The sequence below is a fragment of the Nilaparvata lugens genome, chromosome 1 (assembly GCF_014356525.2).
Source record: "Nilaparvata lugens isolate BPH chromosome 1, ASM1435652v1, whole genome shotgun sequence".
NCBI classification, from domain to species: domain Eukaryota; kingdom Metazoa; phylum Arthropoda; class Insecta; order Hemiptera; family Delphacidae; genus Nilaparvata; species Nilaparvata lugens.
Window position 1 is genome coordinate 77,130,587 of NC_052504.1, and position 16,565 is coordinate 77,147,151.

The 16,565-nt window shown below is 35.3% G+C and overlaps 2 protein-coding genes across 5 annotated transcripts; one reads left to right on the forward strand and one right to left on the reverse strand.

Moving 5' to 3' along the window:
- The first annotated feature begins 1,741 nt into the window (after positions 1–1,741).
- On the forward strand, positions 1,742–10,315 carry LOC111064157 (high mobility group protein I-like). 4 transcript variants are annotated; one of them, XM_039443735.1, is made up of 4 exons: positions 1,742–1,980; positions 3,778–3,870; positions 5,587–5,760; positions 8,534–10,315. In XM_039443735.1, exons 2-4 carry the CDS (start codon positions 3,784–3,786, stop codon positions 8,675–8,677), a joined length of 405 nt encoding a protein of 134 aa, XP_039299669.1. In that variant the 5' UTR covers positions 1,742–1,980; positions 3,778–3,783; the 3' UTR covers positions 8,678–10,315. The 4 variants fall into 4 exon arrangements, with proteins under 4 accessions (XP_039299669.1, XP_039299673.1, XP_039299654.1 ...); XM_039443739.1 differs by lacking the exon at positions 1,742–1,980 and adding an exon at positions 2,122–2,288; XM_039443720.1 differs by lacking the exon at positions 1,742–1,980 and adding an exon at positions 2,153–2,467.
- Positions 10,316–13,465: 3,150 nt separating this feature from the next.
- Positions 13,466–15,124, reverse strand: LOC111064173 (glycine-rich cell wall structural protein 1.8-like). Its single transcript, XM_039443748.1, has one exon. The coding sequence runs from the start codon at positions 14,994–14,996 to the stop codon at positions 13,758–13,760; it is 1,239 nt and encodes a 412-aa protein (XP_039299682.1). The 5' UTR covers positions 14,997–15,124; the 3' UTR covers positions 13,466–13,757.
- Between the last annotated feature and the right edge of the window lie 1,441 nt (positions 15,125–16,565).

Here is a 16,565-nt window from a genome sequence, read left to right on the forward strand (position 1 = left end):
CCATAAAATCATAGGCCTAACACTTTTTTTGGTATCTTTCATTGGACATCTCCAGTTTTTTTAAAATTTATTGTTACAATTGCGACTTGATAGCAAGTATTTTAAGCAAAGGTGATGATGATGATGATGAGTGAGTGAATGATGATGTTTGATGTTTACCTACATTGTGAATATACGGATACAGTAGGCTATACGGATCAACCAATTTTCTGCCTTTTACAGAAAACAATAAGAGCCAGTTCAAACCTAGGGCTGCTTTCACATTGGTGTATTTTGTCGTTTTGTTGCATTATTAAGCCTCATGTTTTCAAATTCATCTTTATAATATCATATGCCCAATATTCAAGATTATAATAAACATATGTAGGGACAAAATTCAAAACATGAGGCTTAATACATTAATACATGCAACAAAACGACAAAATACAACAATATGAAAGCAGCCTAGCTGTCTCAATACAAATTGCCAAGTCCGGAGTGATACAATATAGACTAATGAATATACTTACGATTTCAGCTGTAAGATCATATTGTCAACTGAACAAGGTTCAGCTCATGAAACTCTTATTTTTCTCATTCTTGTTAGATACCCTACCAGACTAACATAGATCTGCACATCATTGCTGATAAATAAAACTTTACTTTGTAATGATTATTAATAAATTTACTATTGACCATTGTTGGCCATTTATTTGTTGTTATATTATAGAAGATACATAGCAAATGAGATCAAATTTCCATTATAAATGTGGTCTTAATAGTGGATCAAATTGTTTCCTACAATTTTAGGTCAAATTGATAATTTTTGAACCAATATTGACCGAGCTTGAGTCAATTTCCCATCTTTCCAGAGGGTCTTCTTTGCTTGGACAGACTATGCCTATTTCACTGAATTTGATCCAAGGTCAAATTCAGGATCATGGTGATTAATGGGTGAATAAATGAAACGACATTGCCATTTTATTCATTATTATTTTATATTCTAGCTCTAGAATGGATAGATTCTATTTCAATGTTTACTAATTCACATAGCAGAGATTGAAACATAATAGATACTACTCTATTTTCACAAGAGTATATATTGTTGATTTTTATTAGTATTCTACCTACCATATTTTAATCTTTAAACAAGACATCATCAAGTGTTTCTCGTGGACTGAAATTTCCAATATTTTAAACTACTGTAGCTTCAAATAATAATTAATGCATTTAATCTTCCATCAAGGCATTTTCTAATTCCATCAAGGCAGTTCAATAATTCTGAAATACAGTTCAAGCAGTCAACTTTGAAAATAATTATGATTCCCGCTTTTGAAAACAATACTGAAAATGTAGTACCAAATGTCACCACATAAGTAGGTTAGTCTTGACCGTCCTGACATCTACCAGAAAATATCGGAATGTCAACTGTCATGGCTGTCGAAGGAGTACCACTCAACAAGAAGGCATTGATGTTTTGCGCACCATAAACTATGCCACGAGAGCGCAGCACAGTAGTTGGGTCTAGTGGTAGGTTGGGTCAGATGGTTTTGTGAGGTTTATAATATTGGGGCAAATGGTATATTGGGTCAAGTGGTTTCGCGGCTTTTCTCGATTTGAAAAATTGGGTCAAGTGGTAGGTTGGGTCAAGTGGTAGGTTGGGTCAAATGGGAATTGGGTCAGTTGGTATGCACCCGTCTAACCTTTACCTGTTGCAGCTTACAGCTCTGTATATGAGAATATGCTTTCTGAAATATTTGAAAATGGTTCAACTCGATAACGTACAACCAATTGTTCCCCTTCTGATGCGTCCGGACAAAATACTCATAATACAAAACTGAGAAAGAATCTCCGCTGTGATTGGCCGTTGAACAGTTGGTAACACTGCTTTCTCATAAAATCAAAAATGCTTTGCAAGTTGCAACGAAATCACTCACTCAGATACTCACTCTCTCTCTACCAAACCTGCAAGTACCCAAGGAGGAAACTCTTAAAAATCAAGTAAGTTTATTATTTGTATTTTAAAACCGAGGTTTATCTTTACTATTTTGGTGTTTTAATTAATGTTTTAGATCCAGGAAGTTTCAAATAACCTGTTTGAAAAAGAAATGCTTTTAAAAGAATTTGATGGCGTCTTGCTTGGGCTTTGACAGTATAGCGTCGTTTCCCGCTACTTTTCTTGAGTGTTTGGTTTAATAAGTTTTATTCACTTTCAAGCTATTTAAATTCCATAATAACATCAAAATACAAATCGCGGCATTACAAATGAATTATTTTGTCAAGTTGTTTGTTATTCCCTTACTATACAGGTATTAATCAAATCAAAGTACCGGTGTTGGGTTTTACAAACTCACGTTCTTTTTGTACTTGGACCTTGAATGATCAGTCAGAAACAATTCTTTGTTTTGTAATAGTAGCTTTGAAGCTAAATAAATTGAAAACATTCTGTCCGGTAGTGTACTCAATAACTATAATGAATTTATTATGGGTTAGTAATGTGGATTGTAAAAATTGAGCCCAATGAAATGGGCTAGTCATTATAAATTTATTTGGTAATTTTCCTAACGCCATCTTACCTAAGTAAAATTGCAAGATGTCCTGGACATTTATGAACATTTTGAGAGTCTAGTTTTGTTATGAATTTAACAAGTGATACTTATTTAAACTAATAAATTGAATTCTTCTTAACGCTGAAATTAGTTTAATTTCTCCTACAAAGAAGATTTGTGTTTAGAATATTTTACTTGGTTGGCTAATCAGAATATCCTGTTGAATCCAGATAATAAAAAAATTATTGTTTGGTAGTAGATAATAAGAATTTATAGTTAGATTAATATGTAGATAGACACATTACTTTTGGTCGGCTAGAGTGGCGTCAGGCATGCTAAAGTGCTTGCAAAATGCAAGAAACTAAGTTAATCGATGTTTCTTAAAAGTAGCATGTAATGTCAATATTAGTCTCCGACTCCAATGGCCAAAAAAGCCCTTCAAACAACGAAAGCTCTCATTCATTAAGAAAACTTCCAGTCTATGCTTAAACCCATTTATCCTTACTATCTCCCTCAACTGATTTGGTAGTACCTGGTATATATTTCTACCAATGTAACTGGGATTTTTTACACTGTACAAAGGTAATTTATGGTAATCCAACTCAGAAAAAGTGCTCTTATTCCGTGTATTTTGATCATGATCTGGTGTGAGAACCTTCTAGTATAGCCACAGTTCAAGTATAATATGTAGAGACTGGGAACAATGAGTAACTTTATCTTCATTTCAATAAAATAATCCTTACATTGCATTTATAGATGCAACATCTAGGCCTACATATTGCGCAGTGCTTTCTTTTGGCAAATAATAATTTGCTGAAGATAACTCTCTGTAGCTCCCCATAGGACAATATGCGATGTGTGACTTCACCAAGCAATGATAAACTAACTTCAATAGATTTCTATCACTGTACCTAATTTACTTGAAATCCTCAACAAGAATATTCCACTAGTTATTTCACTTGAATCTAGTCCAATTGTTCCCTTCAACCCTGCTCAACTCTAGTCTTACGTCCTCAAGTTTTTGTCTCGGGTCTATTAAGTTTTTGGCTACCTATTCTGACTCTTCAATTACAGTAAGTAATGCTTTCTATTCTGTAAACCTTTCTTCTTTGGAGTATCCAATTTGGATCTATTTCCCATTGTGTTGATTTAACAGATAAATTGTTCAACTCAAACAAACTCAAGTTCTGTTGTAAATTTGTCAAACTCTTTTAATAAGTATGATAACTATGAATATTTGAATTTTTAGTTAAAAATGTCTGACGAAAATGGAGTGGTCACCGAGAAGAGGCGTGGACGCCCTGCAAAACCCGCTGCAGAAGTCACAGCAAAACCTGTAGAGGTAAGTAACCTTAAAATCAAACCACATCTTGTAATCAAAACCATTTTTTTTTACTAAGAGTGACTAGAAAAGACTAAAAAAGAGTGACTAGATACTGAGTTTCTGACCCTTCTACAACAACCTTCAGTAAACTATGTAGGCCTACCATATATACGAACCGCACACGCTACAGGCTTATATTTCTCGAATTAAAAAAGAAGCCCACTCTCAGGCGCTCTGCCCCCTTTCTGGAAAGCTTTCACACTTTTCAACTGTGCATTTTAGAGCATAAGTTATAAGGATGTCTGGTTCAGTTTACCGTAGAGATAATGCTAGAACAGAAAGGTGACTGTCAACAGAAAGGCTCACCTCTCAACCCGGAGTAACATCCTATATAACTTTTCTTCTATTGTTTTTTTGTCTAACTTTAACTATTCATTGGTAACTAACTCCATGGCTCTCTTCGTTCACTTTTACAGTAGTAGGCCTACTTTTAACTCACTTGGAAGTCTGGCCGCGTTTCAGGGTTCCATCTTCAGCAGGCACTACCTGAGTACTGAAACTTGAAAGTCCAGTTGGCTATTTCCTATTTGTAGTGTGTGTTGGGAGTTGTAGGGTATTCTTTGTTGTCAGGATCCTGGTGAGTCTGAATGTTGGTCTTTTGTCTGATTCGTCGGTGTAGTCTGTCTATGAGTGAGACCATAAAAGTTCAAGTATAACTTGTCCATTACACTCAAACACATGTTTAATGTTATTCAAGAATAAGATTTATCTAATCAAGAATTTTCATTGTTTTTCTTATGAACTACTGATTGACGTAGCATTGTTACGATTAACATTTTTATGGTTGTTGTCCATTATGTTGATACTGTGATGTCGTGGCATGGCTTGTGCTGTATGTGCCTTCCTGTTAGCAGCCACCGTTCGTTAAGCTGAACAAAAGAGATCCTGATCACTCTTTTCCTTGACTGAACAAAACTAAAAACTAAAGTGAAAAAAACTTTCCACGAAGGGGAGAGAGCGCGTAAGGTTGGGCTAGTTTTTCATTTTGAAATATGTTCTTCTATGTGCGGTTTTTCTATATGGTGCATAGACTACTTAAGGTTGGCATAGAGGTTAGGTTAGGAAATTGAAAAAGTGAGTTGGAAATTGAAAGCTTTATTATGCCCTCACTGATACTTCCAAGTCCACTTCGTTCTCCAGCTGTTTCAAGATATTTTGAGCATGCTCCATAGATCAAGGAGTGGCTTTAAATGGGGATGCTTTGAAAGTAATTTCAAATAGAAAAATTTGGAGGGGGCAAAAAACCTAATGATACGTGTTCAAGAACTGCAAGTATTTAAACATAATAACACCTTACTAGCTTCTATTGACAATTTAATGAAATACGGTAGCCTTTTATTCATGATGAATTTGTTGCATTTAGGTATAGGCCTTGATTATTGTATCAGTATGATTATTATTTTTTCAAGTATACTTACTACTAACCTTTATGATTTTTTTTTTCATTTTTGTGTACAAGGCATGTTGATTAATAACTTTGTTAATATTTCTATAATTTAATAAGCTTACACTATTAATATAATTTATTGTGAGCTGTTTTTTGTCATAACAGTGTTTGATGGTGCATAAAGAGCCTAGTATTTATTGACGTTATTTCAGTTACCGTACCGTACTATATAATAGTTGACCGGACTCCGGTCAAAATTTAAATTAATTAATTGTTTTCTTTTACAGGAGAAAGAGGTAAAGGAGACTAAAGAGGTAGCAGCAAAGAAAAGGGGGAAGGCTGCAGCTGTTGAAAAACCCGAGAAAGAGGAGGAGGAAGTGAAGAAGACTGAGGAGGAGCCCCCCGCAAAGAGGGGACGAGGCAGGCCCCCCAAGAAGGGCAAGAAAGCAGCAGCAGCTAAAGTGAGAAATTACTCATGAATTAATTAATCTTCGAAAAGTTATGTTTCTTTCACTATTTCCTTTTGCAGACCTCGGTGGCCCAATCGAAGCTCATAAGTGATAAGGCGCTATTAAGGTTGAACAACTGACTTTTTTTAAACTATTTACTGGTGACTTTTTTGTAAGGGATATTACATTTTTTAACGAGATATTCAAAGATATTCAGTAATAAGAATATGGTTAATTGTCCATACTGTTAGGTCAGGAGAGAAATTGAGATTAATTATAATTTGATCACTTGGCCGAGTGGTATCTTGTGCGTTTCATGGAAAGGGGCATGGCGAAGGTTGGAAAGAATCTATGTACTGATGAAGCGCAGTTTGTGAGACACCTTTTGAAGGTTGCAAGTCTATTCTGAATTTTGTCTGGCCGCTCGGCGCAGTTTGTATACACTCTTTCAGTCTCATTTTCAATGTGCACTATTCAGATTAATGCTCGCACCCTTCATTTTCTATGTATATTCAATTATGCTTTGAAATATGAAATATTCATATTTTTTTCATATTAGAAATATATAATCATATTGAAAATAGATCATTGTTATTATTGTCCATAAACATTTAAAAGCTAACTGTTTTTATACTACTCATCTATTTTTTTATCCATGACGAATTGCAAGTAATAATCCGTTTTTGAACTATTTTTAGCGACACTATAGTCTAATATCTTTGAATATTAGTTATTAAAACTAGTGCTCACTGTGGTGAATGTATATTTCCAGCTGAACAGCACCGTGGTTGGCAAAAGAGAGTTAAATATGACGACAAAGAAAAGAATATTTAATTGTGTGTTTGCTCCAACTCTCATTTATGGCAGTGAAAGCTGGGTAACCCTCAAGAAACACTGGAGTAAGGTTACTGCAGCAGAAATGAGGTACCACAGAAGAGCAATAGGAAAGACAAGACACGATAGATGGCGAAATGAGAGAGTGAGAGGAGTAGTGGGAAGAAGAGCACTGATGGAAGACATAAAAGAAAGGCAACTCAAATGGTTTGGACACCTCACTAGAATGCAAGAATGTCGCCCAGTAAAGGAAGTTGAAAGGAAAGGAAAGAAGGGAAGGGAAGGAAAGAGACGGAGAGGTAGACCTAGGATGAACTGGGAAGGCTATCTGGAGGAATTGGGGAGGGAGAGAGGCAAGACAATGAGAGATATGAGAAGAATGGTGGAGGGAAGGAAAGAGACGGAGAGGTAGACCTAGGATGAACTGGGAAGGCTATCTGGAGGAATTGGGGAGGGAGAGAGGCAAGACAATGAGAGATATGAGAAGAATGGCTGAGGATAGGACTGCATGGAGGAGATGGACCGAGGCTGGTACCCCTACGCTGTAACGGCAGAGGGGGTCAAGAAAAAGAAGAAGAAGCTCACTGTGGAGCGCTCCACAGTGAGTACTAGTTTTAATAACTAATATTCAAAGATATTAGACTGTAGTGTCGTTAAAAATAGTTCAAAAACGGGGTTTTATACTCTTGTTTCTGTAATGATTATTTGCTATTAATGTGTATTTGAGAAATAAAGTCGGACTATTCATTTTTTGAGACGCAGGCTGAAAAACCATTCAAATAATAATTTCTTCATAAGTTTTAGAACTTTATAATCTGTTACATTTTCAATATCCTGTGCATGCCATTGGCGCAGGGAAATGATACATTCAAAATAAGGTCATTTCTATGTTGAGTGGTAATTCCTATTCCGCCTAGTAAAGAGCTTTTTTATTTAATTTTATTTGCCTTGTCACAAACATTTCATAAAAATAATAGATTATTTATGAAATGGTATGTATTCATCATGCCATTTATGTTTGCATAATGATGCCAAGTGAAAGTACCTCCCTATTATTTAAGATAACATTGGAAAGATATTTTCACATTCGGAATTCACAGCCTGTCTAGCTCTTATGGAAACTCTGGAATGATAGTGTATCAGATCTTGGGGAATGGCGGCAGTGATTTCGTTTTGTATGTTTTAGTTTGTGTTTGTAGTGCGCCTTGCATTTCGATATGCACATGATAGGCCTACACTCATGACGTCAATTTGTGGTATCTTAATGTTGTCAACATATTCTCTGTGTCTCAGTTATATCACTATTTTTATAAAATATTCTCACCAAAAACGTTCCACACCAGTGCAATGACCCATATTACCAAATTACAATGCGTTCACATAACGTTGTTTGCGTTTTAATTTTAACCACTACCGACAGTTCTGCGAACTTTAAAATTGAAACATTTCAGTTTTCCTGCGTCACTCTGTATGTGATGTGTTTTGCATAATGTGTTGTTTTGTGTGGTCTTTTTGTCGTTTCCATTACAGTTGATTTATAAATTAATCTAGCCTTCACCAACACATTAAATTTTCACCTACATAGTTCTCTGAACACTAATCAAAAAATTCCAACATTTTACATGTAACGCTAGTAAAAAAGAAGATGAAAATTCTTTTCTGATCCGACTTGAACGTTTTTGTTCTAACGGCTTTAATTTTCTACATTATTATAATATTATAGGCTATCACTAAGCGGAGATACTAATTCACTTGAACTTTTATACGGACAATCCATAAATTATTGACCTCTACTCACCATTATGAGTTTCAAATAGTTTGTGCAATCATCTCCTATATTTTACATGTGAAAGTCAATTTCAATGACTCATTTCAATCAATTTCATAATGGAGTATACATTTCAACAATTGTAGATTAGACTATGTTTAAAAATACTTCATTTTTTTACAGCCTAAGGGCGCTACTAGCTCGACCGGCAGGGGAAGGGGTAGGCCACGCAAAACCGACAAAAAAGAGGAGGAGGATGAAGAGGAAGAAGAAACTAACGGTGAACCTGAGGATGAAGAGAACGGCGATGAAGAAAAATCCGACTAAGCTATTATCATTAAGCTACTTACTCTTATGCAAAAGTGATATTTCTTTTTTTTATACACAAGTCAAATTTTCTCATCAATCGAATGTTTGTTTATACTGCTAAAGTAAAAGCTCAAGTCCTAATTTTCTTAGATATCGAAAAAATATGAAAACCTTCGTGTTCAAATTGTGATGTTTTTACTAAGTAAAAATATAGGTACTTCTGTTTGAAAGGACTTTGAACTACTGTAGCTTGGATACCATTTTTATGATCTTAGACTATTTAGAGTATTATATTATTGTGTATGTGATTTAATTTAGGATAAACTAGTATATTCTCTCCAGAAAATGGAATCCCACCTATTTAAAAAAATGAGGACAGACTTCAATATAACTTCATCAAGAGGATAATAATTCGTCAATTAATTAATCACGAACTGCGATTCACTTGAAATTTTAAGAATTGTAAAAATAGCAGTCTCATTTTTTTAAATATTTTGTGATTAAAAGCTACTTTGACAATGAGATCATTCACCGAAAGATGTCAAAGTAAATAACTTTCAATCACAAAAGTTGAAAAAATAAACTGCTAGTCTTGCAGTTTTATCAAATTTCAAAGATAATAGTAATTATAATAATTCTGAAAATGGGATTAAAATTCAATCAATTTAAGTTCACTTTATTCATTGTCAATTATTGCTCAAATAGCTTTTCTTTATCTTGGTGAATTTATTTGAAACATCCCTCAGGATGAACAAAACGACGCGGAATAGTTTTTTGTTTTATGTTTATATTTAGTATAAAATTCGTAAAATTGTCATGAATATGACTTTTCACCTTCAATTTGTAATATTCTATAATCAATTTGTTTTTTATATTCTCTCTATTTATTCTATGTTATGTATTTCGCATTATCAACTTACTACTATTTTTAGTATCTGTAGTTCTTTTTCTATTTGCTAATAATTACTGCCAAGTGGTAATTTTTGTAATTTGGTTAGAATGTTGTGTAGTCTGCCGTTCTCGCATTTACTATTGGAAAAATAATTTTTATCATGCTGTACTTCTAGTTATGTTTATGACATTCTCTAGAAAATTTTTGAATGGTTCAACTACACAGCTATTTTTTATCAGATTTTTTCATAACTGATGGTATGTATGAAACAAAGTTACATTCATATTGATTTGTAAGATCCTATTTTTTAAGAACAATAATTTGTCTCCCAGCTTCTGTAGTGTTTGTTATAAGCTATGTATAGTATTTGTCACGAGCATTTGATTGTTAGGATTCGCTTAATTGACGGAAATAATTCTTTCATTATCAATTTTTCATTTGATTTATCCATTTTTGACAACAGTAAGCTATGTCTTGCTGACAATGGCATTTCCTCAGGGACCTCTCATGTTCTCATATCTTTATGTTAGGAATATATTATTTTGTACTTTATTCCTTTTTTGTATTTTGATGAATTTGACAGTTGATGAGATTTATCTCAGTGTATAACATATCACGATTTTCAAAACAGATTATATCACTTACTGAAGATCTGTGCAATTGTAACTACATCTTGTAATCTTATCCAGGTATGTCTGTATTCCTTTTATACCATGAAGAGTTCCTGTAATGACAGATGTGTAATAAATTTAGTTTATACCCATTCGTTGACGTTATTCATAGAAGTCGCTTCCCCTGTTCAATTTGGTCTACAAATAGATGTGAATATTTGATGCGGCTGTCGCCCACATCCACATCCAGCCTTGTGTGTGAGCAATGGCAGCTTTAGGTGAACATTCTGAACATTACTAAGAATTTACGAAAAACGACTTCAAATCTCATTAATGATGTTATGCGGAGTCTGTTCAAGAGTCCAAAGACTAACAGGCGCATGGTGCATGTCTCTTTATCTTATATATGAGCGATTAGATGGTGACCACAGAACTAACCATTTCCCGTATCACTTACCTCCCCTAATTGAAATTCCTTGAAATTGGATTTAATTGGCAGGCGTTTTTTAAGTAAGAAATAAATGTTTTAAATAAAATTAAATTTATCAACAAATAAGCAAAATACATCATATAAAAAATTTGTTTTTTATACAGTGAATCTTCACGTATTGTGACATTGAAAAGAACTCTTCCAACTGCAACTTCATCACATTCCCTATCCACTTTTTATACTGCGTCCACACTGAGCATTCGTTAAGGCTCAGCTCACACCTAATCGACTTTAGTCGAGAGCATGTGTTTCCAAATGGTGACACTCAGACCAGTCGACTCTAGTCTCCGCGACTGTCACCATTTGAAAACACATGCTCTCGACTAGAGTCGAGTCTCTTCTCGACCTGAGTCGCTTAAGTGTGAGTTGAGCCAAAGGGGGAAAAGTGACAGATAGTTTCTGTGAAGTGTCGCTTTTAAAGTGACACTTTCCCTCTAACAGGTAGATGAAACATTCAATTTCAGCATTGATCAAACCCTTGAAGTTCACCATTCTGTTTTATAATTTTATCAGGTATTTTATTTTGGTTTGGTTCAGATTTTGAAATATTACCTTGTGTTGGAGGTTCCTTGATTACAGTCATTACATTATTTGAAAGTATATACTCTTGAAAAGTGAAGTGGAAAGCTAGAAACTGTTCACCTAATTTGATGAGATTGAATGTTTCTCATTTTAGAATCGACATTGAAGCTGTTACATAACATACCGTATTTTGTTATAATGTATATTTATTTTATCCTTTATTTATTTATGAAAATAACACTGAAATGTAAATAACATTGGGAAAGAGAAAATAAGGCGAACCTGAGTTTATTTCTCTGAGGCTAATTACGTAATATGTTGAACCAAGTACTGTAACTTTAGTTTGTATTAGGTGGAAGCAACTAATTTGAATTTGAATTTTTCTACAAGTCTTCAACCTTACAGTGGTTTTGGTCAATCGGAATTTAATCCAATGTGGTTTTTTATATTATAAATATGCTGTTTCCATTAAATAGCCAGAAGATGGCTTACAGAAGATTTTTGTTACTATAGTGTTGACAAAGTGTAGTAGAATGAGTGAATTTTTTTTAAACGAGAATGAACAGTTAATATTACATCAATAAACCTATATCAGCTAACAATAAGCTAGAAGGCATTGACAAGACCGGCAGATCGGCAACGTTGCTATTCTATCTTTCTCTACTGCCATTATAAAGGTGGACCTCACTATAACAGTAGTGGAGGGAATTATCCTGTAATAATAGAATACAAGGTCACTGGCTTTTTCAAGAATGGTATATAATTCACACTGTACATTTTAGCAGACTGCGATCCAGAACGAGAAATCGATTTTATTTCATGTAGCCTTATTCTAATCCGAGCTGACTAATTTAATCAAAGATCTTACGCATTTCATAGTCGGAAGTCAAAGGAGGTCTTCTCATATTGTTTGGATATTCTTTGCTTTGTGCATTGCGGTTATCTATATATATATAAAAGCGAAATGGCACTGACTCACTCACTCGCATAACTAAAAATCTACCGGACCAAAAACATTCAAATTTGGTAGGTATGTTCAGTTGGCCCTTTAGAGGCGCACTAAGAAATCTTTTGGCAATATTTTAACTCTAAGGGTTGTTTTTAAGGGTTTAAAGTTTGTCTTTTAGCATGTATATTCTTCTTCTCCCAATCTCTTAATTATAATTGAAATTTCCATATCATATGTTACTATAGAACTATAATCTAGATAGAGTACCTCTTCGAAACAGTTGTTAACTGGCAACTAAATTAATAATTTTGTCAGGTTGGCATTAAGTTGAGTTGACTTTGTTAGGTTGGCACCAAGTTGAAGATTTAAATGCATTTATCGCGGAAAAATTGATTGGGCACTGCTACTTCAATCCTGGGAATATTATATTACTAGCCGTCAGGCTCGCTTCGCTCGCCATATCCGTTTAGCCAGACGTTTAGTCTGGACCCCGACTGGATTGTTCTAACATATGATAAAAATGCTCAAATGAAAAATGCAGGCGAGCGAAGCGAGCCTGCTGATCTCATTCCTGGACGATCCAGTCGGGGGTCCAGGGGGCGGAGCCCCCTGGCTAGACGGATATGGCGAGCGAAGCGAGCCTGACGGCTAGTAAGTAATACAAATAAATAAATATATACTTGCTGTATAAATATATAACTTGAATTCGAGTCGTGGAAGCTACTGCTCAGTAGCAACCCTAAACGCCGAGGTGAAAATAAGTGTTCAAAACGCGTCCGCGACTCGAACGTAAATTTTTAATGTACAGCAAGAAGTTTTTAATACGTTACGGCACGGGAATTTTTTCTTCAGATACAGGACTATACTATACTATTGAACATCCCATAGTAAATTATAAAGTAGGCTAATATACTCTAAAAAGGTTCATGAATACTTTTAGTTCCTTCGACTTATCAAATGTTGCAATATTGTATCGACAGAACTCACAGTCATAATGAAATAATCCTGTCAAATTGTCTTTTATCGTTAGGGCGATACCTATTCTTGAACAGAAATAAAAATAAAAATCTAAGTGCCATTTTATAAAATTGTTTACTCACAACATGTTTTATCTACGATGCCATTATCAAGTGAACAACTGAATATTAACAACTGTTAACTTCATTAACCACTTGATAATGGCATCATAGCCGAAACATGTCCTAAGTAAACAGTTTTAGAAAAGGGTACTTGGAGTTTTATTTTTATTTCTGAAATAATCCAGTTTATCTTACTTTCAATGATAGTAATAGACTTTCGATTAGGGAAACGGTAGAAAAAGCGGATTGAATAAAAAGATATATTTCTATGCTAATATTCTTTTAATTTTTATCGATTTTTCTGCATTGTTAAATAAATAATGGGATTCATTTGTCTTAATACAAAAAATTCAGTCTCTGACACACTCCAATTTTTGAGGAGTATAAATGCTTGTGTTTTTTAGGTTACTCAGTATCTCATTTATTATTTCTTATTAAATGGATATATTATTTCCAACAACTCAGTTGAATCAGCAAATATGAATTTCACCACTTAAATAGAATTCAACTTCTTTTCTTATCAATCTTAGTTAATATACTATACTTTTCTGTAAATTATGTAAAAATGAGTTTTTTTGTGAGATTTGGATTTTTTTCTCTAACATCTAAGTCAAACTGTCCTTCTTCATTTGTGTAGCTTCCTGTGTTACCTGATGAATCTCCCTCACCATAACTTCCTGCGCCAGCATTTGCTGATGCAGATGAAGAACTCGAAGAGCCAGTTTCGTGTCCTGATGACCCATAATGTCCACCTTCATGTGAAGCTGATGAGGCTCCTGATTGGCTTGAAGCACCACTTCCTGATGAACCATACTTACTACCTGAAGAAAATGGACCATCACCTCCTTCTGATCCAAACACTTCCATTACCTTCTGCTCATAATTATCACCCTTTTCATGATGGCTGGAGCCAGCACCTTCATTGTAGCCTGATGATCCACTTCCTCCAGATGAAGAGCTACCTGCTGATGCTTCTGCTCCAGATCCTGAAGATCCTCCATAAGATGAACCACCTCCTCCCTGGTAATTGGAGTCTGGCTTCTTGTGATGTGAACCTGAACCAAAAGATCCTCCCCCATAAGAATTTTGTTCATGTCCAATACCTCCACCTTGAGAGGATGAGTGGCTTCCTTGCCCTAGATAACCACCATTGCCTTGTCCATATCCACTTCCTCCTGAATGATGTTCATGGTTATGGTGATGACCATGTCCTCCATACAAGTTGCCTGATGGTGGATGATGTGGTGGTCCATGATGAGGTGGTCCTGGAGGGCCATGATGGGGTGGTCCTGGAGGGCCATGATGGGGTGGCCCTGAGGGGCCATGATGGGGTGGCCCTGGGGGGCCATGATGGGGTGGCCCTTGGGGTTTGTGATGTGGTGAGTAGCCAGATGGTTTGCCCTGCTTACCACCTGAATAGAGTGGACCCAAGCCACCATATCCACCTTCTGAATTTGATGATGCTGAAGCACCCGCATTACTGGCTGCATTGGATGGAGGAAATCCACCTCCGTAGCCCCCTCCATAGTTTCCTCCAAACCCGTTTCCTTGATTATACCCTCCTAGCCCTGCTGATGATCCACTGCCAGCATTTGCGGCTGCCCGAGATCCCCCGAAACCTCCAGCAGAGGAGCTTGCTTCAGCTCCAGCTCCTGCTTCTGACCCAGCTCCTCCAAATCCTCCAGCTCCTCCATATCCTGGTCCTCCGCCATATCCTCCATTTCCTGCTGCATTTGCTCCCGCATTACTGCTGGCTGTTGACTGGGAAAATGTCACGCCAAACGGTCCAAACATTGTCCCTATACTAGTACTCTGAGCTTGACTCTGGGCATTTGAGGCTGCTCCCAAAAACCCACCCACCAGCTTAGCTGGTGCTTCAAGGATGCCTCCAAGAAGATCTGAAACAAGAAAACAATGGGTATCATTTGAAAAATTCAATCCATGACATAGCATATTGTTTCTTGCTCAGTCATGACTGTGCTCGGCCTAAAAAAATTTTATTTAAATGTTTTGCAATTAGCAGTTGATAATGAAGCTACTCAATAATTCAACTATTCTCAATAGCTTCTATGATCCCATAAATTAGGCAAGAATATTAGTTTAATAATAATAAAATAGTTATTATTATAATAATTATTATTATAACAGGATATTTGCATAAGTAATCATGATTTTGTATTTGGAAAATTATTTTGTAATTGAGAAAATATTTAATGAAAGTTGATTAACCAGGAGATTATCAACAAGCCGCTTTAGAGTATTCACATCATTGTATCATAGTACTTATCAATATAATTGAGCAGGTAACCCGTGCTCTGCAAGGGTCTAATTAAAAACTAGACAAACTGAAAACTTGACCTACTGAAATCTTGAAGAATTTAAAATAGGCCTATAACCATCCTCGGTAAATAAAGAATCAATATAAAAAAATTCAAGTTAATCAGTCCAGTGTAGTTCAGACGTAATGATGCATCATTCGTGGATTTCCTATCCCGTACGTGTATAATCAATCATTTCCTTTATTATATTACTATAGATGATCAAAGGTTATATGCTATTACAGAAACACAAGGCTTCATATCATAATATGATATTAATCTTGTCAAAGACTATGGAATTGAAAAAAAAATCATATTAGATAGGTAAGTCTTCATTGAGAAAGCAGCTGAGCTACTCATGGTATAATTTTTCTTATACCGGTAATTGATAGAAAAGTATTTCCTAGAGAGTCAAAAAATTCAGACTATATGAGTAGACTAAGGAAATTATTTATTCCATGTAAAATCCATTTATTACTTTCCTTGCCCTATTACCATAGGTAAGGAAAGTATTGCTTTCCGAAAAAAATAAGTTACCCTAATTTCTAAATTTCTATACGTTTCAAGGTCCCCTGAGTCCAAAAAACTGGTTTTTGGATATTGGTCTGTATGTGTGTGTGTGTGTGTGTGTGTGTGTGTGTGTGTGTGTGTGTGTGTGTGTGTGTGTGGTGTGTGTGTGTGTGTGTGTGTGTGCAGTTTCTGACATTGATTTTAGTATTCCCAATGAAACCTAAATGTGAAATAGCTATTTGTATATCTAGAGTGAAAAGTACGACTTTTTCTCCCTGAGGGAAAAAGTTTGAAGCCCGAGGCGAAGCCGAGGGCAACAATTTTCCTGAGGGAGAAAAAGTATTTTTCGCTCGTGATGTACACAACATTTTTCCTCCATCTACATTTTTTTATAGAAACTGCAAATTAAATCATTCTAATAACTTACGTATTGGTGACAATGTTTCCTAACAACATAACCTAAAATCTAAAAACCGGTCGTCTGATAGGCACTGCAGATTGCGCTATCTATCGGCCAAGTGTAACAATTATATCA

Bases quoted from the DNA above. Each gene is read 5' to 3' on its own strand.
- LOC111064157 (XM_039443720.1), top strand. The intron at 3,871-5,586 runs GTAAGTAACCTT...TTTCTTTTACAG, and splicing joins TCACAGCAAAACCTGTAGAG to GAGAAAGAGGTAAAGGAGAC. The intron at 5,761-8,533 runs GTGAGAAATTAC...ATTTTTTTACAG, and splicing joins AGAAAGCAGCAGCAGCTAAA to CCTAAGGGCGCTACTAGCTC.
- LOC111064173 (XM_039443748.1), bottom strand. From the start codon at position 14,996: ATGTTTGGACCGTTTGGCGTGACATTTTCCCAGTCAACAGCCAGCAGT.